Source organism: Enhydra lutris, unplaced genomic scaffold (assembly GCF_002288905.1).
Source record: "Enhydra lutris kenyoni isolate GAN:26980312 unplaced genomic scaffold, ASM228890v2 scaffoldscaffold17, whole genome shotgun sequence".
NCBI lineage: Eukaryota > Metazoa > Chordata > Mammalia > Carnivora > Mustelidae > Enhydra > Enhydra lutris.
This window is the reverse complement of record NW_019154101.1, coordinates 9,687,535-9,712,628: the sequence shown is the minus strand read 5'-3', so window position 1 is coordinate 9,712,628 and position 25,094 is coordinate 9,687,535. Positions and strand designations below refer to the sequence as shown.

General features: G+C 41.6%; 2 protein-coding genes across 2 annotated transcripts in view; one reads left to right on the top strand and one right to left on the bottom strand.

The window, feature by feature from the left end:
- LOC111147572 (glyoxalase I) overlaps positions 1–6,875 on the bottom strand; it is a 34,802-nt gene extending 27,927 nt beyond the window's left edge. Inside the window, exon 1 of the mRNA XM_022503680.1 lies at positions 6,703–6,875. Coding sequence (XP_022359388.1) covers positions 6,703–6,786 — 84 coding nt within the window. The 5' untranslated portion in view covers positions 6,787–6,875. The remainder of the gene's footprint in view (positions 1–6,702) is intronic.
- A 16,924-nt stretch (positions 6,876–23,799) lies between these two features.
- The window catches only part of LOC111147554 (dynein axonemal heavy chain 8), a 333,965-nt gene continuing 332,670 nt past the window's right edge, over positions 23,800–25,094 (top strand). The window contains exons 1-2 of the mRNA XM_022503648.1: positions 23,800–24,252; positions 24,363–24,497. Coding sequence (XP_022359356.1) covers positions 23,800–24,252; positions 24,363–24,497 — 588 coding nt within the window. The remainder of the gene's footprint in view (positions 24,253–24,362; positions 24,498–25,094) is intronic.

The following is a 25,094-nucleotide window of genomic DNA, read 5'->3' as shown; positions in this document are numbered from 1 at the left end:
GAGAGAGAGAGGAGGAAGAGGCAGGCTCCCTGCCGAGCAGAGAGCCCGATGTGAGGCTCGATCCCAGGACCCTGGGATCATGACCTGAGCCGAAGGCAGAGGCTTTAACCACTGAGCCACCCAGGCGCCCCAGTTAGGGCATGTTTTAAAATCCACTCTGCTCATCTCTAATTGGTGTATTTATACCTAATGTAATTACTGAAATACTAGGGCTTAAGTGGTTAATTTATTTACTTTTGCTTTCTGTCAATTTTTTCTTTGCCTTCCTGTAAGTTATTAGAACATTTTTTATAATTAATTTTGACTTTTCTGTAGTGTTTCCTCATGTATTCTTTGTATAGCTTTCTCTAGGCATTCGCTAGGTTGTTCTAGACATTCAAATATATATAAGTTATCACAGTCACTTGGTGTGATTGTTTTATCAATTTAAGTTAAGTACAGAAACCTTACCTCTCTTTACATCCCTTTACTCTCTCCCATTTATAATTATCTTAAAGTATTTCCATTGCTGGGGTGGGGCAGAATTTCAGGTTCCCCATGTTTCTCCATTAATAAATCCAGTGGCAAAAGCTTATTATTGTCCGGTGAGACAAAAGTCATGGCCTCCTATTCAACCTTCTCTGATCCTACCCTGGCAGCGGGATAATGGACACCTCATTGCAACCTGTTCAGTGAAGACTAGGCTCCCCACCCAGCCTTTGCCGGCACAGGCTGGGATGAAGCCACAGTTTTTTCTGTGGTGTTTGGTTGTAGCCATTATTGTCTAAAAGTTTTCTGCCTTATCAGGAAACACTGACTATTTCCTGGTCCTGTGAATGGAAAGCAGATTTTCATGGGGTTTGGTTTGGTTTTGTCTGCATCCACTGACATTTCTATAGCTCCAAGTTTGGGCTAAATGAGGCAAAAATAAAACTTGGGGAAGCTGGCCACTATGTTGCTCCTAGGGTCTGCCTTCTAGGTAGGCCCCTAGCTAGTCTGCCTTCTTCTCTCCACCTTTCGTTGTTTTCCTATGTTTATGTTATATAAAATGCCTAGAGTATTTAGCTGTACCTAACAGGAGGAACAGGGAAAAGTATGTGTACTCCATGTTCCCAGAAAAGTGTCCAAATTGATTTTATACAATTGCCCCAACAATGAGGTATGTTTGGTCACCATATGCCTCTTTCTAATGATGAAGACACTCATCTCTCCAGAACTGTTGCCAAGGGGCTCTGTACGATATTCCATCTTATTCAAAATTGAGATCAGGATCTCCATTGCCTCCACCACCTCCAGTCTTCAGACAAGAAAAGTTTCAAACTTGTATTAGCTATATTTTCAGAAATATTAAGATTTCTTTGGCCTAAAGTGTGTGTTTTGGCCTTAGTAACAGTGAGGCCAACTCCCTTTGCAGCCCATCAACTCTCTTTCCCAATGAGTTTTCAAAAGTGTTGCATTACCCTCAGCAGAGTCTTCAACTCAACGTTCAGACTCACAGGACAACCACAGGCTAAAATTTGGGTTTTGGTTAGAAAAACACAGCTTGCAACACAGCAGGGCTAGCTGTCCCCCTTCAGCAGGAGTACTTACAGAAGTCTGTATAGCTCAGGGGCAGGGAGTAGATCTGCACTGGGTAGGAGCAGCAATCACCCTGGTATAGAAGCCCTATGACCACAGGAACCAGTATCTCTAGTAGTAACCCCACCAGCGCAGCTTCCAGAATCTCCACAAGGGACAGTTTTAAGAGCCACTACATTCAGGGAAGCCCAAAGCTATGACTTCCTATTGGGTGTTGGTAATTCTCCCTCCAGATGCAATGTACCTATCAAGTTATTTTTTATCATAAGCAATATTGCTAAGCAACAAACACCATTTCTGTTTCTTGGGAAATAGCTAGAGTTAACCAAATTGTCAAATTCTCATCAAAAGGTTCAGGGCTTAACTCTTCACCCCTAGGTATCCCATCTCCTGTAAAACAAAAAATGGATCAAGTTTTGTTTTTTTCCTGACTTTTTAAAGTCACAAGTGCCTTTTGGAAAGACCCTTTTGGAAATACAAGCATATCTGAGGGGAACAAAATTGTTTTCTATGTAAGAGCTGGAGCACATGGTTGATGTACAAGATGGTTTGATATATTTTTTTCTTCACTATCTTCCTCTTTCCAGTGTTATTTGCCTGACTCAACCTATGCCAGAATGTGATAAATTGTTCCTGAAAATAATTCAGCCACTCCTTTACATTTATGCTATCTTATCTACATTGGTTTCATGTGGTTCTTTCCTTCCCACTCTATAATTCAACAGCCAAAACTGTACTTCAAGTATACTCAACCTACAGATAAGGGAGGCAGAAACAGCTAGGAGACCCAAAGGAAATTTTTAAAAATTTTAAAATTACCTGTGATATTAGGAAACATAACTGCCAGACTGCTCTTACAACAGATAACAGAAACAGGAAAATCCTAGAAGCCCTCAGGATCACAAGGCTTTTAAAAATCTTGTGCAAAGGGAGGGAAAACACATGAGTGTGAGAGAAATAATTCTTCAGAAGCAATATGGTTCAAATACTGGCTCTACCACCATTACTTAAGTAAATCATTACTTTTCTTGAACCTTAGTTTTCATATCTTTAGAAGAGGGATAATTATAGTTCTCAGCTTGTAGGGTTGAGTTGCAAAGTATACGGGATAATGCATGAAAGTACTTAGCTTAGTGTCACTAGAATCCCTTGTCAGCCCAAGTCAGATACCTGGAGTCTTCCTAGATTTCTTCCTCCCCACTTCTCTCTAATCCAGCCCAAGTGTCCTACCAACTTGACTCCTTAAATTCCTTCGGGCTCTTGCTCGGTGTCTTTCTAATAAGCATTATCTTCCTCAAGTGCTTTTGAGCTACTACTTCCTCCCTGGTCTCTGCTTCTTGCAGGCTTACCTAGATGCAATCCACTGACTTCCCCATAAAGTACCACAGTCATCTTCCTATAGTGAAACCCAACTGTGTCATTTCTGGATTAAAAATCATGACTTCAAAAAAAATCATTACTTCAGGGGTACCCAGGTACCTCAGTAGGTTAAGCATCCAACTCTTGGTTTTGGCTCAGGTCAAGATTTCAGGGTTGTGAGACTGAGCCCTGCATTGGACTCCATGCTCAGGGTTATTCTGCTTGGGATTCTCTCCCTCTCCTGTCCCTCTACCCCCCCTCCCCCGACACCCTACGTACTCTCTCTCTCTCAAATAAATAAAATAAAAATCATTCCTTTAGTGGTACTTCACAGCTTATAAAGGAAAGTCCCAAAGGCAAGCACATGTGGTTATTGCATACTTCTCTAACTTCATCACTTGTTAGCACTCCCCTAAACTGTTCATTTTGAATGTTTCCGGTACACTTTTATCAGTTTAAAAAGAGAGCATGCACCTCCTCTAAATATGTATTTATTTTAATTATATACACATACAAATATACTAATAAAACATATATATTATAAAATATATTTACCAAATAGAAATCTTTACAGGGTGAGAAAAACAAGCATAATGGGGTGGGGGGATGCTCATATTTTCTTTGAGCATCCGGATGATTGTCTTGCATACCTTCCCCTCAACTTCCACTGCTTACAACTTCAGTCTTGTGTCATCTGTAGATTCCTGCATCAGTTCTCTGATGTCTTGTACTTTTTATATTTACTATGATTCTCTCTGCCTAGAACAGTCATTCATCCATCTGGCCATTCCCCTTCCTTCCTCCTTTCCATTCTCTCTTCCACCTACCCCTGCACCCAATTCTACCTAGCTGCTTCCTCTGTATTTGGTAAAACTAAGCTTAAGTGTCACCAACACTCAAAGTTTTCCCTTACCACTCAGATGGGATAAGACTTCAAATTATTACATTAAAGGACACTGATAGAGATTATAAAAAAAAATTTTTTTTTCAGGAGATTATCACTTGGGAAAAGAAGTATTTGGCCTCATGAAGACAGCTGGCCAATAAGACTACCCAGGAAGTGGTATGACTGTACATTCCTTGGCCAAGGACAGGCCAAGGAATGTCCTTCATGACAAAGATGCAGACAATCAATAGGAAAGTTGATGTTCTACCACCACTACCCTCTCCTTTCCAAACCAGGCCCTCACCACTTATTTCATCTTCTGGAAGAACCTTTCAGGTTGCCTCATCACCTCCAGGCCTGGAGTCCTCCAAAGTACTCTATAAAATGCTTTCAAATCCTGAATGATTCCCTACTACTTATTTATTTTTTTATTTTTATTTTTTTTAAAGATTTTATTTATTTATTTGACAGAGATCACAAGTAGACAGAGAGGCAGGCAGAGAGAGAGAGAGAGAGAGGGAAGCAGGCTCCCTGCTGAGCAGAGAGCCTGATGCGGGACTCGATCCCAGGACCCTGAGATCATGACCTGAGCCGAAGGCAGCGGCTTAACCCACTGAGCCACCCAGGCACCCCACCTACTACTTATTTAAATCCAGCTTCCTTAGATGTGACATTCAGAGCTCTCTTATTGAAAGGGAGGCTTCAACCTCCCATTCTAGCCTTTTCCACCACAGCTCCACTGTTTAGATAACCTAACTTCAGAAACATGTAACTCACCTCTCCAAAACACACCTGCACTGCATCTTACTGCATCTCACCGTATTTGCTCAGGTCTTTCTTCCACCTAGAATGTCCCCTCCCACGTAACTCAGTCTCCTAGATGATTCTGGAACCCTACTCATCTTTCAAGACCTAGGCCCACCCCCACCTTCTGGCTGATGTACTCCCTGATCCCGAGTTCAACTGTATCACTTTTCATAGTTTAGAGAAAAACAACAGACTTAATCCTCCTTGCAGCTCTCTTTATATTGCTTTTACAAACTCAGCCCCAGTGCCCTGTTTAGATCACTACAGCCAATGGCAGATCTGGGGATTTGAATGTAGGTCTTCAAACATCAAATACCCCAGGTATATAACATAGCACAGAGGCTACCTTCCAAAATTTCTTGCACTCCCAGGGTACTTTATAATTTAACAGCACATTAATCCCAGCTCCGTCTTATGTTAGAGTTGGTGTCCTTTTGGTGAAGAAACCTCATCTTGTTCATCCCAGTACCCCGCCAAAATCCCCATCAGGCTGAATTTAATTCACTTAGGTCTTTTACTTTACTTTGTGTCAAGTTCCAAAATTGCTGACCTCAGTACTCCAGAAGCAGAACAAGGGTGGAAGTTGAGAGTGCAGGTGCCTCTCTGGACAAGTTACTCGGTATTTCTATGCTGGAGTCTCCTTATTTGTAAACTAGAGATAATAATTATGCCTTCTTCATAGGGTTGTCCTGAGGACTAAATTAAGTAATGTACTTCAAACAACAACGCAGGACCTGGCACACTGGAGGTATACCAGCTGCCACTACCTATCAATTTTATGTCCCCCACATGGTATTTCAGGACCAAAAATTATTAATTTTAAGAAGTAATTACTCCATATAACCAAGAGAAATTTCAATGATGTGTAGTTTAAGTTAAGAATGCAAGAAAATGTATTTAACAAATTTTCTAAAGGTATCTCTGAAATCTTTTTAAATAGCCCCATACACAAAATCCCCAGTTATCTAGGACACTAATTTATACTGAATGGCTCAGTTTATATTATGTGAAATAACTAGGTACTTATATTACATAATAATAATAATACATTAGAGGGTATACAAGGGAAATGAGTGTAGGAGGAAACGTTATTTCGTTCTTTCTTTCTTCCCCCTGAACTTTGCAGTGACTACTATTTTTCCTAAGTTCCAGGCGCCAGTCAAAGGCTTTAGCAATCAGAGGTGTCTGACTCTTCACCCCGAAGACAAAGAGCAAGCAGGGGGCAAACTCATCGACAGATATTCAATCCTCAGGAATTCAGAAATTCCCCCATCGAATGAAAAAAAGTACAAAGGCGTTTACTGACACGGACACTGCAATAAACCCCCCAAGCGGCTGCTGTGTCAAACCTTGCCAGCGTGGAGGCACCACACCTGAGTGAGTTACCCTGACTCAGTGCAGACATGTTAAGCAAGCCGGAGGGATGCAACAGGTCATTCCTCTTACTGGGTCTCTGTTGCGATGAGAGGGTCGGTGAAGGAATCCCCAAGATTCCCCTTGATCTAAGCTTCACGATTACTGTCACTTCTCCTGGGGCCACCAAGCACAGGGAGGACAGAAGTGTGGCCGTGAGCATAAAAACCAAGCAAAGGCGAACTCTGGGGCGCGGTTAAACTCGGCGGGATCCATGATTAGTTTGCAGGAGTTAAGCCAGCAGCCAGAATAGGCTGGGAGGGGCCAGCGTGGATTAGAGACCTTCGAACCTGGACTGCGAGTTCTGAAGCGGCTCTCACCCGCCATAGCTATTGACCCGAGGAACACGCACACCAGAGTCAAGGGATCTGATTCGGGGTTGGCCGTGGCTTCTAGTTACCGTCCCAAAATAAACTTAAGTTAATGCGAGCAGGGTCGCACTCTCTGGGGAAATGGATCCTCTCACGATCTCCTACTGGACACCCCTAGCCCTAGCCCTTCATCCGACCCATTCTGGTCCGCCCCAAGCGGCAGGAGCTGCAGCCGCGGCCCGATGGCGTTCGAACCCAGCCGGAGCCGGGCCTAGCTGAGCCAGGGGATGAGCTTCCCACGTCTCCCCCAACACCCCGCTCCGCCCCGCCCCGGGGCAGCTACTCAGGAGAAGTAGGTTCTGCGCCAACCTTGGTGGTGGGATCCGGGTCAGAGCAGCAACCGAGGGCAGCCTCGTCGCTGAGGCCGCTGGATGCAGGCTGCGGTTCTGCCATGGCCGCAAAGCTGTTTCACCGACTACGGTCCCGAGAACAGAACAGTCACCCACACTCCTCCCGGCCGGGTGCTGCCTTTAACTCGCGACGCCGAGAGGGCGCCGCGGGGAGGGCGGTCGCTGATTTCCAGCCAATCGCTGCGTAGAGAGCAAGTTGGCTTTCTGCTGATTGGGTCCCAGTGAATCAGCCCCTCCGGCCACAGGACTCTACCCCAAGACTACAAGTCCCTAGGTGCCTTGCTCTTGAGGGGGCGGGGGAGATACAAAAAAACCTTGCCGAGTGGAAAGCGTGATTTCTCAGTATTGCTCGTTGATCTTGTTTGCGTTTAATTGTTAAAGTTCAGGAAACACCCATACCTCCCTGTTGCAACTTGGTAGGAAATTGGAACCTGATGGAAAGAGAACTGGGAGCTATCCTTTTTTAAAGTATAAGGATTCAAAAGTATTTTCTCAGTTTAAGCCGTACAGGATAATTAAAACAACTCTGATTTGGTCGAAAATCCAGGTTCGAGTTTTGGTTCCACTATTTATACGCTATAGAAGCATGGAGTAATTACTGGCCCCTCTCTGAGCTTCCTTGCAGGATTTTGGTCGGGTTCAAATGAGATTTAAGTCCCGGTTTCACTACTTACGTTCTACATTATTTTTCTAAGGCATATATTTTGTGTTCCTTGGAAGACTTAGTTATCACTGTTCTTTGATGACTGACACATAGCACATGGTCCATACATATTTCCTGTTGTTAGAAGACGAAATGATCATAATTAGTATAAACATAATTTAGAAAAGGGCTTTATGTTAATAAATTAATGTAGAATGAGATTTGACAAAGGGTTTTTAAGTGAATGGCAACGTCTATGTAAATTAGCAAGAAGATAGATGCATTTCAGGAATTTTGGTTGCAAGAAGTTGGGCAAAATGCAAGTTTATCTGGCTCGCCTAATCAAACTGAAGCAGGACAGGGGTGCTTCTGGGGCCAAACATCTAGCACCCGGCACTTGGCCAACACCAAGACATCTCTGCATATCTCATCTCAGCTTCTTTCTTCATCTCAACTTCATTTTGTCACACTTATTTATTTCTCCAGTCTAGAAACTTGGAGCTCTCAGCCTCTCAGCCTTTTACCTGAGAGAGAGGGACCACCTCCTTGAATTCCAGTTTGATAAGGTCCAAGGAGGAGCTATGATTGGCCTACACTAGGACCTGTGCTTATTCTTGTGCTCAGGGTACTGTGATTGGCAGCCAGGGTTAGAATCACCTGGTGGAAGTGGGAGAAGCAGTAGCTCCCCAAAAGGAGCTGTTCTTTTAAGAAGAGAGTAGGCAGTGTACTGGACCCACAAAACTTCAACATGGAAATAGACCTTAAAACTGCTAACCCAGGAACTGAGGCAACACAAACCCTCCGTACACTGTGTGTTACCACTGAATTTTTCCATAGGGAGCCCAGACAGAAGAAATTTGTCTGAGATATTTTACTGAAAAGACATCCTACACTGTTTTTTTAACTCTAACCGTCTCATGAACTTCCCACAACATATGAGAGATAAACCATATAAGTGGATGGGAAGACTCCAGATCATAAAATATTGATTTGTAAATGAATCTATTAACGTGATACAGTTAAAAAAATGTTGATGGCTTTTTCATTGAACTGAATAAGCTGGTTCTAGATTCTATTTATTTACTTATTTTTTAAAAGATTTTATTTATTTATCTGAGAGAGAGAGCACACACAAACAGGGGGTAGAGGCAGAGGGAGAAGCAGGCTCCCCACTGAGCAGGGAGTCTGATGCAGGGCTTGATCCCAGGACCCCCAGGATTATGACCTGAGCTGAAGGAAGACCCTTAACTGACTGAGCCACCCAGGCATCCCTAGATTCTATTTTTAGATCCCCAACTAGGCAAGACACATTCGAAGAATCAATAAGTAGGGGAACCTACCCTTCTAGATAATAAGATTTATTATAAAGCTGCAATAAGTGTGATAATGACACAGGTAGGTATAAGCCAATAAAAATGGAAACTGTGGTAGGCAGCTCTAGATGACACAAATAATCCCCACCTCCAGGCATTCACAATCTTATGTTATCCCCTCCCCCCCCGAGTATGGATTTAGTGACTCACTTCTAAAGAACAGAATATGGCAGAAGTGATGGGATACCACTTCTGAGATTAGATTATATAGTGAGTCTTGTCTTGGGAGCACTTTCTCACTTTCTTTTTCTCCAGTCTCTCACTCAGAGGGTAAGCAAGCTGCCACATTGTAAGCAACACTGTAGAGAGACTCATGTGGCAAGGAACTGTTTGAGGTCTCTTGTCAACAGCCAGTGAGGACCTGAAGCTGACCAACAGCCACATGTGTAAGCTTAGAAGCAGTTCCTGTCCCAGTACAGCCTTGAGGTAACTGCTGCCCTGGTTAACCCCTTAATTTTGACCTTGTGAGAGTCCTTGAGCCGGAACAATCCATCTAGATCATTCCCAGATTCCTAACCCACAGAAACTATCAGATAACAAATTTTTGTTGTTTTTAGCTGCAAAGTTTTGGGGTAATTTGTTGTGTGGCAATACACAACTAAAATATACACACATACAAAAACTTGACATAGATCAGAGCTGGTACTGCAGATCAGTGTGGGAACGATCACTTTCTCAATGAATGGTGCTAGAACACCGTAGTTTATCTATATAAAAAAGAAAAAAAAGAAAAGAATTCTTTATTTCAGGCCATAAAGTAAAACAGAAGTCCAAGTGTATTAAAAATATAAACATCAAAAAGCAAAACTTAAAAATATAAAGAGCAAAATATCAGAGAACATGAATTTGTGCATCAGACTTTGTGCTCAGCAAGGAGTCTTCTTGAGGATTCTCCCTCTCCCTCCCCCTGGGTCCCTCCCACCCCTCTCTAAAATAAATAAATAAATATTTAAAAAAAAAGCAAACGAGGTTCCTTTCATGGCTTTCAAATTGACAAAAATTTAAAAACTAAAAGTGTGTTGATGTGCATATAGGGCACATAGGATCCATGAATAAGGATATATCCTTATATAGGATATATATATCCTATATCCTTATAGGATCCATGAATAAGCATATATCCTAGAGGATGATTGTGCCTACACTCTAAGTATAAGATACATGGTGTGGGGGCGCCTGGGTGGCTCCGTGGGTTGAGGCCTCTGCCTTTGGCTCAGGTCATGGTCTCTGGGTCCTGGGATTGAGCCCCGCGATGGGCTCTCTGCTCGGTGGGGAGCCTGCTTCCCCCCTCTCTCTGCCTGCCTCTCTGCCTACTTGTGATCTCTCTCTCTCTCTCTGTGTCAGATAAATAAATAAAATCTTTAAAAAAAAAAAAGAGAGACATGGTTTGAATAGAAAAAATTAATAAAACCTAAAAGTGTCCAAAACCAAGAAAATGACTTTATTTTCATGCAGCAGAATGGTATACATAAGTGAAAATGAAAGAATCAGAGGAACATATTCCAACATGGATAAATCTCACAAATAAATGAAATAAGTGAAAGTTGCTGAAGAATCCATATGGCACAACACCATTTTTGCAAAGTTTTAAATTGTGCAACAATATAATGCATTGGTTGGGGCTAAACACACTTCTAGTAAGGGGATCAGGAGGTGCCTGGGAATAAACCCACATTCAGGAACATGATTTCCCCTAAGAGATGATGGAGAAGAGGGGAGCGATATACTGAGGATTCAAATATTTTGACATTGTTTCATAACTATAGCCAACTTTGGATAAAAGGATAGTTGTATTATTCTTTATGTTTCTCTGTATATCTCAAATATTGTATAACATACTTCCAAAAACTGAAAGGGAATAAGCACTACATATAGAAATAAAAGGAAAGACAGCAATAATGGGGAAGGAGTAGGGTAGGATGGTCACTATTTGAGAAGACACAATTCCAAATAGAGATTAGCAGTATTTCCTTTTTTGGTAAAGGGTTGTTAGTTTCCTACAGTTGACATAACACATTATCAAAACTGTGGTGGCTTAAAACAACAGAAATTCAGGGGCTCCTGGCTGGCTTAACTGGTAGTGCATGTGAATCTTCATCTTGGAGTCATGAGTTCAAGCCCCGCATTGCGGGGAGAGTTTACTTAAAATAAATAAATAAGTAGGGGCGCCTGGGTGGCTCAGAGGGTTAAAGCCTCTGCCTTCGGCTCAGGTCATGGTCCCAGGGTCCTGGGATCGGGCCCCACATTGGACTCTCTGCTCAGCGGAGAGCCTGCTTCCCCCCTCACCTACTTGTGATCTCTGTCAAAAAAAATAAATAAAATCTTTTAAAATAAATAAATAAATAAATAAACAGTAAAATTAAAAACAAAAACAAAACCAGAAATTTATCCTCTCACTAGAGGCTAAAAGTATGAGATGAAGGTATCAGCCTAGCTATACCTGCTACAAAGTTTCTGGGAGAGAATCCTTTGGCTCTTTCAGCTTTTGGTGGCTCCCAGTGTTCCTTGATTTATGGCAGCACAGTCTCTGACTGTGTCTTCATGTGGCTTTTTCCCTGAGTCTGAAATCTCTCTCCCCTTTCTCTTCTAAGGACACCAGTCATAGGATTAAGGATCTGTAACAGCAGCCCTACCGGCCTTAAGTGTTAACTTGCTTCAAATTTACGCACTCCTTGCTTACTGACCTAAGTCTTTTGATCTACAGTAGAACTAACTTACTTTCCTTGCAATTTGCAGACCACTGGCCTTGAGGAGTGAAAGACCCAACTTTCCCAGAAGATAAGATCTGACCACACTCAGAAACAGTAGATACTGATGCCAGCAGGTCTGTAAGGGTCATGTAGGCAAAAAACTAACGGTCTGGGCACCTGCTTCTTCTGCACATAGCCTCCTCCTTTTTCTGTTCCTCTCTCTTGAAAACCCTCCAGCTTCCCCTGGATGAAGAAGATGGTCTTTGAGACTTTAACCCACCCTGTACCCAAGTTACCACCTTCCTGAATAAAGCAACTATTCTTTTCCCACCATCACTTGTCTCTTGGGTATTGATTTTCAAGGATTGAGCAGCCAAACCTGAGTTGGGAACCCGTTCTCAGTCCTGTGACAATATCACTATTAGTGTATGGAGTAAAGAAAAAAAATACTGAACTGGTAATCAGAAGCCCTGAATTTTAGTCCTGGAACTGTGCTGGCTAATAACTCAACACATTAATTCTGAAACTCGGATTGTGAAACTGGTCTAGTCCTGGGTGTCCTTATTTGTAAAATGAAATTCAGGAAATAAGATGATCTCTAAGTTCCCTCCCTGTTCCAAAAATCTATTAACTTCACAATGAGTCGGTTTTCAAGCTTCATTGACTGGTGGAAAGATCACACTGTATTGACAGAAATAAAAATATCGAGACAATCAACTGAAAATGTCTGATGCTGTGGAGTATATGCAATTACAGTACATGGATTATCAATATTTGTTACGTTATGATTGTCTAAACATGGCCACAATTCAAGTAGCCAACCATTCAAATAAGATACATATAAATATTGAATAACTATCCACAGTTCATCCTTTCAAGCTTATCCTTCCAGGATTATTGGCTTATGGTTAAAACAACACATTTATACCTGTTTAGTTGTCTACTCTATTTGGTGAAAAAAAAAGAAAGAAAAGAAAAAAGACTATCAATGCAGAAATCTAAAACACAAAAGGCAATAGGAACCTAGGCAACTAATAAAATAATGTTCATTAGGGAAAATTAACCATAAAAAGTATTTTAAACACACTCTGAGTAGATTTTCTAATCTTAATTTTAAATAACAAAAAGAAAAAAATATGTACAGGCCTTTTGCAGCGAAATGAATTTTGTGTCCCCCTAAAAATATGTCCAAGTTTTAACTCCTGGTACCTGTGAATATGATCTTATTTGGAAATAGGATCTTTGCAGATGTAGTTAAGGATCTCAAGGTGAGATCATCGTGCATCTACAGGGGATCAATTTCCAGACAAAGAACTAGTTCCCTCGTTATATTTTCAGGGTCTTGGGCAGTCTAAACATTTACTGTTTTATATATGCTACGTAGTGTTTTCTTTCTATTAAGCCTCAGGAAAACTCTCTGGATGGTGTGCTTTTCCCATATCTCAGGCATCCTCAGGAGTGTCATCATTTGGTAGTGTTCCATGAGCCTAGTTTTCTGCCAGAGGTAATGAAATTATTACACGATCACAGTGCTACAAACCAAATACTGCAATGCACATCTTTATTTTTAAAATTTTTTTAGATTTATTTTAGAGAGAGAGAACACCATCCCCCACATGAGCTAGGAGAGGGGCAGAGGGAGAGGGTGAGAGAGAATCCTCAAGCAGACTCTCTGCTGAGCCTGGAGCCTGATGGAGGGCTCGATCCCAGGACCCTGAGATCTTGACCTGAGCTGAAATCCAGAGCCGGCTGCTCAACCCACTGAGCCATCCAGTGCCCCTGCAATGCACCTCTTTAGAGCAAAAGCTCTGTCCATATTTAGCACAGTAATCTTTTCTTTCTTCCTTCCTTCTTTTTCTCCTCCTTCCCTACCCCTTCCCTCCTTCCTCTTTCCTTCCTTCCTTCCTTCCATCCTTCCTTCCTTCCTTCCTTTCTCCCTTCTTTCCTTCTCTTTCTTTCCATTCTTTTCTTACTTTCTTTCTTTCACAGTATTCTTTCCTTTCTTCCTTCCTTCTTTTTCTCCTTCTTCTCTACCCCTTCCCTCCTTCCTCCTTCCTTCCTTCCTTTCTCCTTTTCTTCCTTTCCTCTCTCTTTCTTTCCACTCTTTCTTTTCTTTCCCTTCCTTCCTTCCTTTCCCTTTCCTTCTTTATTTCTTAAATGGGGTTTGAACTCACGACCCTGAGATCAAGACCTGAGCTGATGTCAAGAGTCAAACACGCAGCCAGACAGCCCAGCACAGTATTATTTCTTTAGAATATATTTTCAAAACGGGACTTTGTAGGTTAAGGCACATGGACATACTTAAGGTTCTTTAAAGGACGTAATATCCTGTAATTTGTTTCTTACTATATAAGAATATATAGATATACCTCTTACTGGGAAGATGGCAAGGATTAAACCATAAGTGCCAAAAATAGATGATGAGACAAAAAACAAAAACAAAAACAAAAACAAATGGGCCAGACAGAGACCCTTTATTACTCACAGCCCAACAAACAGCAGGAGCACCAAAGGAGAAGCCAGTTCTGGCTCCAGGTACCACCAGACAACACCATGGGCCCACGTGTGGGCAGTGGACTGGGAGGGAGCTAAGGAATCCAAGGCTAAGGGCTCATCATTTTTGTAGCAAGCAGTAAACAAGCCTGGGCCCCTCCCCCGGGGAAGTGAGCAGGTACTCCTTAGTCCCACTGTGGCTGCTGTCATCTACCTATGCACTAGCTAAAGAAACAGCTCGGAGTGAGAGGACAGTTAAGTCTTGTGGTCTGGTGTACTTGGGAATGTGTGCAGGGGTCCTGAGGGTCCCATAACTTCACACTGCATAATTGCTGCAAGGTATTTCTTAACATAGGTAGACTGTTCAATTAAACTTTACCTGTGATTTTTATAATCATCGTTGGGTTTCAGGTTTTTGTTTTTGTTTTTTTTAAATCAGTTGGCAGATCTTCCAGTCCTCATTTTAGATTGACTTGCTCTATATTCAAAGATTGACTTTAATTCCTAGTTAAAGCAGACATCAGGCACACCTCGTCAGGGAGTTAGAAGAAAAACAGAAATGTACTGGAAAGAGAAGGGAGGGTGGGCTTTGAAAACAAGTCTGTTTTCTTCAGAGTTCTATTCTCTGTATTACCAGTCGCAGGTTTCTGAGCAAACAAATTAAACAGAAAAGATTTAATATTCTCAAGTGAAACACTAAGTAACTTCAGAAAGCATAACGGTCACAGGGGCGCTGGATGGACTCAGTCGCTGGAGGGGAGCTGGGGACTCTTGATCTCAGTGCTGAGAGTTGGAGCCCACCCACCTTCAGTATAGGGTCTACTAAAAAGTAAAACAAAAAAACTTGGGGTGCCTCAGTGTTGGCACCCCAAGTCGGTTAAGCGTCTGCTGCAGGCAGGTCATGACCCTGGGGTCCTGGGATTCAGCCAGCATTGGGTGCCCTGCTCAGCGGGGAGCCTGCTGCTCCCACTGCTTGTACACTCTCCCTCTTAAATAAAATCTTTAAAAAATTTTTAAAACTTTTACAGAAAAATATAAACGTCCTTGAAAAGCTACTTCCCTGTCCTTCCTCTCTCAAAGCACACCTTGGAATTCTCCCCGGGCCCCGCCCTCCTCCATTTTCCCCTCCAGGCAGTTGCCCTTTAGTGAACCGGGCCTCTCCGCGGTGTTTCACTTCTCCCGCTGCTGGAGTACGGTAGGGTACCGGCCCCGCCGAACTGCGCGCGGGGGCGGCGGTCGCGGAGCCCCTCACCCGCAGCCCCGCACCCCGGACCCCGCAGGGAGCAGCGCCCCCCTGACCCCGCGCGGGGCGCCCCAGCGAGAACCGGTGTGGACTCCCAACGGCCGAGCCTCGGCGGCCAGCGAGCCAGACGCAGCTCCCCCGGCGCAGCGCGGCCCCCTGGCCCGCCTGGGCGACTGGCGGGTGGCGGCGGCGAGTCGCGGCAGGTGAGTGCGGCACCGGCTCCTGCCCCGTGCCCGGCCCGCTCTCCTCCCTGGGTGGGGACTGGAGTCGGTGCTAGAATTCAGTGTCTCACCTCCCCGCTAGTCCTCCCGACCAGCCCAGTCAACCCCCTGCTGCAGAACCGCTACTCCGTCACCGCCGCCTGCGAATCCCAGTGTGTTCCCTGGACGACCGACCTCACCCCTTTCCCCCTTTTAAGAAGTCAAAAGTAAGGCAGACAAAATATCTCTCCCTCCAGGTTTGTGTTTTCAACCTCTCTCTTCCTCACTCCCTTGTACCCCAAAAGTCTCATCACCGAACTTAGCACTTTTCCCAAGGAAAAAAAGCCTTTTCCTGCTTTCTGGCATTTACACTCTGCTGTCTCCCCACTTCTGGCCTAGAATAGTCCCCTCTTCCATGTTCTCACGACAACTCTTCAGACCCAACTCAAATACCATTTTCTCTGTCAGGGTTTTCCTGAAGTCTCTTTTTCTGCCAGTCTCAGCCCTTTGCTAATTCAGCTTTTCTCGACCTTGACCATGGTGTGTGTGTTTAATGGTCTGTCCTCCCAATCTGTACGTTTTGCTTCCGGGGGAGCCTCTTAGTTTTACGCGTCGCTACAGTGGCTGAGCACACGGAAGCCCCTCCACAGTCACGAATGAACTAATGCGTGAAGGGATAGGGTTACAGAAATGGGTACAAGAAAAAGGAGTGTGGTTGAAGTGGCCCCACGCTGAGCACACCAGTGTACCAACCTGCTCGCTTCAATACTCCTATGGGTGGAGAAGTCCCACTGTCCTGTGGCTCCTGAAAATGAGCAGGGATGACTTTGTGGACATGCAATTAACGTTCAAATTGGACTTAAGGAGAAGGGATGGTGGAATTTTAGAATGATTGCCTGTGGCATCAAGTTGTCTATGGAGGAGGCGGGGGAGGGGAAAGAGATGAACAGGCGATTATCCTGAATTCATTCTGCACCAACTGATTGCCAGCCAAGTATGAACACCTAGAGCCAGGACCTGCCTCTTTTTTTTAGCAAGTAATCTTGCTGCCTCGGAAAATTCATGGGGAATTTAAGGTTCTAAATATTAATGTTGGAGGAGAAAATTTAAACACATATTGTATGTTGTATATGATACATACACATATGAGTAAAATATATAATGTGTAAAATATATAAAATCATTATTTTATGATCTTCTAAAAGTTATAGAATTGAAAAGCACAACTCCTCCCCTAGTTTCCCCCTCTCTCTTTCTCTTTCAAGGTGATCATTGTTGATAAATTATTGTGTATCTTCCCCAGAAAACTTTTAATGTGTTTCATCAAACCTAAACTATTACCGATTATAATTTTATCCAATTACACAAATGCAAATTATATATATATATGTGATTTTATGAAGGAAAAAATGTGAGGAAAGAAAAAAGTGTTGCCAATTAAGACTTTTAAAAATGTGCATCTTAGTACAGATGTAGTAAAAAGTAGAGCCACATGCACCCCAATGTTCATAGCAGCAATGTCCACAATAGCCAAACTGTGGAAAGAGCCAAAATGCCCTTCAACAGATGAATGGATAAAGAAGTGGTCCATACACAGACCTGTACCCCTGGGGCTAATAATACATTATATGTTTATAAAAAAAATTAAAAAATTAAAAAAAAAGAAGTGGTCCATATATACAATGGAATATTACTCAGCCATTAGGATGAATACATAACTTTTTCATCAACATGGATGGAACTGGAGATTATGCTAAGTGAAATAAGTCAAGCAGAGAGAGTCAATTATCATATGGTTTCACTTACTTGTGGATCATAAGGAATAACATAGAGGACTTTAGGAGAAGGAAGGGAAGAATGAAGGGGGGAATCAGAGGGGAAGAAGAACTATGAGAGACTATGGACTCTGGGAAACAAACTGAGGGTTTTTGAGGGGAGGAGGATAGGGGAATAGGGGAGCCCAGTGATGGGTATTAAGGGGGGCACATATTGCATGGACCACTGGGTTTATACACAAACAATGAATCATGGAACACGACATCAAAAACTAATGATGTACTGCATGGTGACTAACATAACATAATAATAAAAATGTGCATCTTAGAAAAGACAAAATATCATATATATAGTTTTTAAAATGAATACAATTGGTATTATGCAGTGTACTGTGCCTTCCTTTTTTCTTTCATGAAAAATGTGTTAGAGATCTTTCTATATCTGTATATGTAGCTCTGCCTCATTCTTTTTACTGCTAGGGTCTGTATTAAAACTCTATTGAACAGGATACTGTTACCAAACTCAGACTTGACTGTGTACCCAAAGAGCAGTAAGCCAATGGCTAACACACCAGTTTTGAAGCTTTATTATTAGAAGGGCAGCCCAACAGGAAGGCAGGGGTTGTTCCCAAAGCTGCTTTTCCCTGAATCAAATTCAGACATACAATGGGTCCTTTGTTAAGGGATATTTTGTTTATTTCCAGGAAATGTGTTTCTTTTTGTGCTTATTTTTGCTATTATAAACCCGTTGCAGTAAATAATTAACCTTCTCTGTATACATACATACATAAAAATGGATATAATGTGTATAATGTAGTAAGCTAATTTATGTTTACAAAGATTGTCCCATTTCAACTATGTACTCTTCAAAATTTTGCTACAATTTTTAGGAATTCTATATAAAGTAGTTGTATATATTTCCAACTTAAAATGAAATAGTTGCATTGCTCTTTGGAATTGGTAAGCTGATATTTTATATTTACAGTTCATTGCATGCCAAGTACAACTTGACATTTGAAAACCATGTAGAAAATGCATCTCAGATAATTTTGCTAGAGGAAGAACTCTATACTTCCCCTAAGCAAAATCCCCCCAAATGGGCAGTGGTTGTTTGTTTGCTTGTGTATTTATTTATTTATTTAGAGTGTCTCAGATACATGATTTACTTAAAAATGTTGAACCATAACAAAGTATTTGGAATTTATTTCTCAGTCACAATAGTAATTAATACCTGGTTATCAGTTTCCTTACATTCAGCGTTTGTTCCCAGACTACTAACCATAAAGACTCTTTAATGTTCACAAAATAAGAGCTTATCCTGTCCTTTGCTTGAAATATTGGGGCACCTGGCTGCCTCAGGGGGTAGAGCATGTGACTCTTGATCTCAAGGTTGTGGGTTCGAGCCCCATGTTGGGTGGAGAGATTACTCAAAAATAAAATCTTTAACAGAAAGAGAAGTAGATGTGTCAGCCCTCAGTAGAGCACAGGTTAAACTCTTCACTCAGAACATGTATCTGGGGGGCACCTGGATGGCTCAGTGGGTTAAAGCCTCTGCCTTCAGCTCAGGTCATGAGCTCAGGGTCCTGGGATCGAGCCCCACATCAGGCTCTCTGCTCGGCAGGGAGCCTGCTTCCCCCTCTCTCTTTGCCTGCTTCTCTGACTACTTGTGATCTCTGTCTCTGTCAAATAAATAAATAAAATCTTTAAAAAAAAAGAAAAAAAATGTATCTGGGAGTATTCTAATGTTTCAGAGATTAAATGTTTTTTTAAATTTTTCCTTAAATAATTTCACATGAATTCTAAGAAAATTAAGAGGACACACATAGAGGTGGAAAGAGTATACAGGCTATAGTGAAATATGGTTACCTGAGCCGAAGCTATAGATTATTAGATTACCATACAAGCAGAGTAACTGACAATGACCTCTTCCTGTGTATTTTATGATAAATTTGACATATTCTTTTTTAAAAAGATTTATTTATTTTAGAGGTGGGGGCAGGTAGGAGCAGAGGGAGAGAGAAAGAATCCTGAAGCAGACTCCCCAGTGAGCACGGAGCCTGAACCTGGCTCTGTCCCAGGACCCTGAGATCCTGACCTGAGCCAAAATCAAGTGTCAGTGGCTTAACCGACTGAACCACCCAGGCACCCCTGGACAAATTCTTGATTAGGAGATTTTCAGAACTACTTACGGGTGCTAGAAAAAAAGCACTGGTAGAACTGTGCCAATTTCCTAACATGTTAACAGTAAGATCTGTGCTTTATAAAAACCACATTTTATTATTCATGATTTATTTATTTTAACTGATTCTGAATCTTTGCTGTTTGTAGTCTTTTGGAAGAACAAATAAAATACAGCATAATTCTAAGCTTTATTTTTTTTTTCCTAGACAGCTTCTCCCCTTTTTGATCTCTTCATAGCTTTTCATGCCTTTACCTCTTTTCTTTTCTCTCTACATTACTTCCTTCTCTTCTTATTGAATCCTACCTATTCTTCAAGGGCAGCTTATGTCCAAATCCTCTGTGGAATCCTCTTTGTCTATTTTGTCTTTACTAATTTTTTTTCCTCTAAATTTTCTAGTAGAGCTCCACAATTTTATTTTATTTTTTATTTTTAAAAAGATTTTATTTATTTGTCTGGGGAGAGAATGAGCAGTGGGAGAGGCAAAGGAGGGTGTGGAGAGAGAAAAGCAGACACCTTACTAAGCAGGAAGCCCAGTGCAGCTAGATGCTAGGACGGCAGAGATCATGACCTGAGCCCAAGGCAGATGATTGATTAACCCAGGGAGCCACCCAGGTCCCCTGAGCTTCACAATTTTACCATTGATTGATTTGCAAAGATTACTTTTTCTCTCCAGTAGCATTGTGAATCCTGTCTTTTTTTTCTGCCTCCCAGAGTGAGTAACATAGCCCTAGGCATATATAACCACTTTGCATGAGGGCTGGGGCTTGGGCCCCGGAAAGAGGGAGAAGCTTCCAGTTTTTTCCTTCCCTTTCTATACTTGTTTTCAGTGCAATTTGCTTCTCTAAGCCTATGGATTCAGCCTGATCTTAATAACCATAAATACTGTTAATCCAACTGATGATATTCAGGACAAAATTAAACATTTTCAGCTCTAATATTCTTTCTTTGCAAGATCACAAATAACTACTTGAGCAAGGGGGAGAGACTGGTACCTACAGATGGGTAAGAGTGTCTTAACTAATTCTATCTCTTTTTAACTTTCTTAATTTCAAAATGCTTTTTTTTTTTAAATTTCCTGGTGAGTTTAAGAGGAAGTTTTCCAAACTAAAGCCTCTTGACAGATGGTCAATAAATTGGTCATTTCCTTTTTTTAAAAAAACTCTTTCTATTATTTTTAATTTTATTACAATTTTTCTTAGGTAATCTCTCCACTCAGTGTGGGGCTTAAACTCATGACCCCAAGATCAAGAGTTACATGTTCTACTGACTGAGCCAGCCAGGAGCTCCAACTGGTCATTTCCTTAATGCAGTTGATCATATATTCTTTTCTTTTTAAAAAAATAGCATTTTAAAATTGAGTTATATAATTACTTCACTAAGGCATACCCTTCAGTGGTTTTTATTATATGCACTGTGTTATACAACCACAGATAATCACTATCTAATCCCAGAACATTTCCATTACCTCAAAAAAGAAACCCAGGCCTATTAGCAGGTAGGCCCAATTCTTCCTTCCCCATTCTCTGACTTCCACTGATTTATTTTCTATCTCTATGGATTTGCCTTTTCTGGACATTTCATATAAATGGACTCATATAATATGTAGCCTTTTGTGTCTGGCTTCTTTCACTTGGTGTAATGTTTTCAAGGTCCATCCATGCTGTAGCATGGGGCGGTCCTTCATTCCTTCTTACGACAGAATGATATTCCAAGGGTAAGGATATGCCACATTTATTTATCCATTTGTCACCTAACTCGGCATTTGGGTTGTTTCCAATTTGAGCTCAATATGAATAGTGCTGCCATGAACATTTGTATACAGATTTTTGTATAAACAGATAATACCAGTTCTCTTGGGTAGAATTGCTAGAATTCCAGCTAGGCCTGGAGGGACTGGCTTATTTGCTAATTCTATGTTTAGCTTTCTGAGGTACTGCCAAACTGTTTTCCTCAGAGGTGGCACAATTTTACATGTCCACCAACAATGTATGAAGATTTGAATTTCTCTATGACGTTCTCAGCACTTTTTAATGTCTTTTAAGAAAAAATTTAGAGCCATCCTACTGGGTGTAAAGTGCCATCTCATGGTGGTTTTGATTTGCATTTTCCTAGGGTCTAGTGGTATTGAGTGTCTTTCCATGCACTTGTTGGTCATGTGCTATAAATATACATATATATTTATATATATATTTTATATATATTTATATATTACACATTTATATTTAATATATATATTTATTAATTAAGCATAGTTATATATGTCACTAAGCATAGAACTTGGCATTTAGTTGTTGACAATTAATGGTACTTCCCCAGTCTTCTCCATGGAACGCATATGGATCCTACTAAGACCTACATTACATGACAGCTTCTCCTTAGAGAGTTCCTTCTTGAGTTTTCTCCACTGATGCTACAGATTCTTGTCCACTCCTTGGCTGGTTCTGTGGAAACCGTGAAGTGTTCATTGGTATGTTTGGCCTTCCTCATTAGGCTGTGAGCTCCCTGCCAAGGACTAGCGACTAAGGGTGAGAGAACAGTGCTGGTTTCAGGAATAGCCAGAGCTGCTGTCACCTCAGGCAGCACCTAGGGCAAAGGCAATGGAAGAAACTGGAGAGAGAGCTTGGAACCAAGTCAGGAAGCCCTTGGAGGACCCAAGGATTTGTATTTGGCATCCAGCAGAGAACTTTAAGCAGGGCAGTGATATGGTATGATCGGAAGTTCAAAAAGATCATTTTTGTCTGTGCAATTGCGTAAGACCTGTACCTTCTCTGGATCTTAGTTTCATTAGCAATAAAGAGGGAGAGCTGAACTAGGTAATTTCTCAGGTTTTTTTTTTTTTTTCCTACTTCTGAAATGATGTGCCATAAATCTCAGCTATCTGGACTCCTCAGGGAATGAACTGTGTTGGATAATAACATTTTATGAAAATTTAATCTGTGCCAACACTTAAAAAATAGTAGCCAATTTTAGTTGAAAAACGCATGAAGATTAATTACATACCTCCCTGACTTCTTAAATATAATATCATGATTCCATTTTCATCTTTCCTTGGTGGCTTAAATAATAGTGGTTCTACAATGGCTTAAATAACTCTGTGGCTCTAGATAGAGCACTAGTTGCCTGCAGAGAAGCTCTCCAGTCCTACTGAGCTCAGTTAGTGTATGTGTTTTACCATTACATTGAAATTAAAGTAAATTTTGCATTGGTTTCAGAAACCAGACAACTATGCCTGTCAACATCCTTTGAGAGCAGGCATGATTCTATTACTGAGTAAAGTGAACTGTTTTGCAGAATTCAAAAGTGCAGATTGGAGCAGAGTGACAGGTAGTTGCTATGACTTCACTAATATGTATCACTATACTTGTTCTTGATATACTGTAGGTAGGAGGATCAGCTCTGGGCCAATTTCAAGGGTAAACATGTAATGTGCGCACAACTGCTTGGTATTGTAGATCACCCTGTGTCATGAAAACTTCTACACTTGTGTATAGAGCTTTTCTGATTGGGTAGGTCAGATTTATACTTCACATGATATTGCTTCCGGAAATAATCGCCATCACATTTTAGGGGCACATTGGGAAGGCCGTTACAAACAAAAAATCCATTGGAGTAAGCTGGGCGCTGAAAGTACAGTCGTTTTTCATTGGCTAAGTTGTGACCATCTCTCATTGGCTGGGCTGTTGCTGGGTGAGAGGAAAAGTCTTAGTCCCTCTGGGATAAGAAAGTAGTATCTGGATGCGACGTGGGGCTCTTCCTGTTTGGTCTGCAGTTCACAACCAGTGGTAGGGCTGGTAGGGTGAGAGCCTGTCCTTTCTGACATCCTGAATACATTCTAAATGAGGTTTCCTTTTATTAGCTTTCACACTGCCAAGAGGATGTTTTATGTTTTGGGGGCGTTCTTGGATATGCACATGTAGATGAGATGACTGGACAGTTGAGTCTCTGATTGGTGAATTGTATCATAGCATTCCTCAATAGAAGAAATGTTTCAGTCCATGTAGTTCTTCGACTTGTCTCTTGGACAAGTCAGTATCTCAGCTCTAACACACAGCTCTCAATCTTTTCTCAGCCCTTACATACCTGAGGACAAGTACCTTTCCATCAGTTGCAGTAATTACTGTGACAGGGATGGGATGTGTGTGGGGTAGCAGTGGTCAAATCAGTCAGGAGGAGCACTTAGAGCTTCAGAAAGCCCCTAGGTGTATGTGTGCTGTCACTCCTAAAACAAACAAACAAACAAACAAACAAAAACAATTATAATTTCACCAGTCCTGTGAGCTGAGCTTCATTAGTTAATATAGCAAGGAAGAAATAGATGATTTTGCTACCTGTCTAGGTTCAAAGGGAGGAATAAATTAACAAAGAACATTCAACTTATTGTACAGTTTTAAAAGAAAACATTTATCATTCTAGGTTTTAAAGTTTAAGGTGCTCTATGGGAGGAAAAAGCCGATAACATGAGCGCCGAAGAAGGGGGTTCACCCCCTCCAGAAGAACCAGCTCCTCCCTTTTCAGGAGATACAGCACCCCCTGGGTCAGAAGGGACTGGCCCTCGGGATCCAGGAGATGAGGCTCCGCCCTCTCCAGGAGAAGAGGCTCCTCCTCCTTCAGATGAAGGCCCTCTGTATCCTGCCACAGAAGCAGCTTCAGCTTTAGATGGCGGCTCTCGTTCCGAAACAGGTCCTGTTCTTTCTCCAAGTGATTATCTGAATCTCATTCCTTCCGATGAAAGGATAATTCTTCCAGAGGATGAGGAGCTGGATGCACACAGAGTTCGAGCTAAGCCTACGCTCCGACTGGGTCAATCCATGCTTTCTGACATGCTTTCTCAGTCTTCCCATAGATCGTCTCGGTACCGCCGAAGCATGAGTGGCATTCCAAATCTACAGGAAACATTAAAAGAGAGACAGGTTTTTCTTATAATAAGATTCTTCTTGTGTGTCACTTTTATGTCAAATTAAGTATTTTTGGTGGTTTTTCTTCATAATGACAACATTTACCCATGTTTTTCATTCTTTAGGCGAGATTTAGAGATGCGAGGGAAAACCGAAAAATGAAAATTGACCCTTCATACAAATATATATTTGAAATTCTAGCGGAAAAGCTTGGCCTGGACTTAGTAACCGTTGAAGAATTAATTTTGGATTGTCCATCTGTAAGTTTAAATCTTATCATTATTTTTTTAATTGCTCTTTGAGAACTGATTGCTTTAAGAAGCTAGAATCATTGTCATGAACAACAAAACACTTAGAAAGGGAAAGTAGTAATTTTACATATTAAGGAAGTTTTATAGAACTACATGCAGATGAATCATATTTCTCGTTAGGTCTACTATTGAAGAGGAAGGTAAGAGTTAGCTATAAGAATATGGCTAAAATTCTAACTCAAAATGCCTTTAGAGGTTAGAGGCATAGTCAAGCACAGGTGGAGTTAAATATTCTAAAAGTACAGGTTATATGAACTACACATGCAAATCATTCGGAAAGATAAATAAACTGCATACTTATGAGCTAGGGAACAATGATTTTTGCATGAGCATAGCAGAAAACAACAGGGTGATTACCATGTGTCTCAGCATGTCAGAGACAGTCCTAGATTATGCCCACTTTCCTGGCATATTTTTTTTAAAATTTTATTTATTTATTTTACAGACAGAGATCACAGTAAGCAGAGAGGTAGGCAGAGAGAGAGGAGAAGCAGGCTCCCTGCCGAGCAGAGAGTCCGATGTGGGGCTCGATCCCAGGACCCTGAG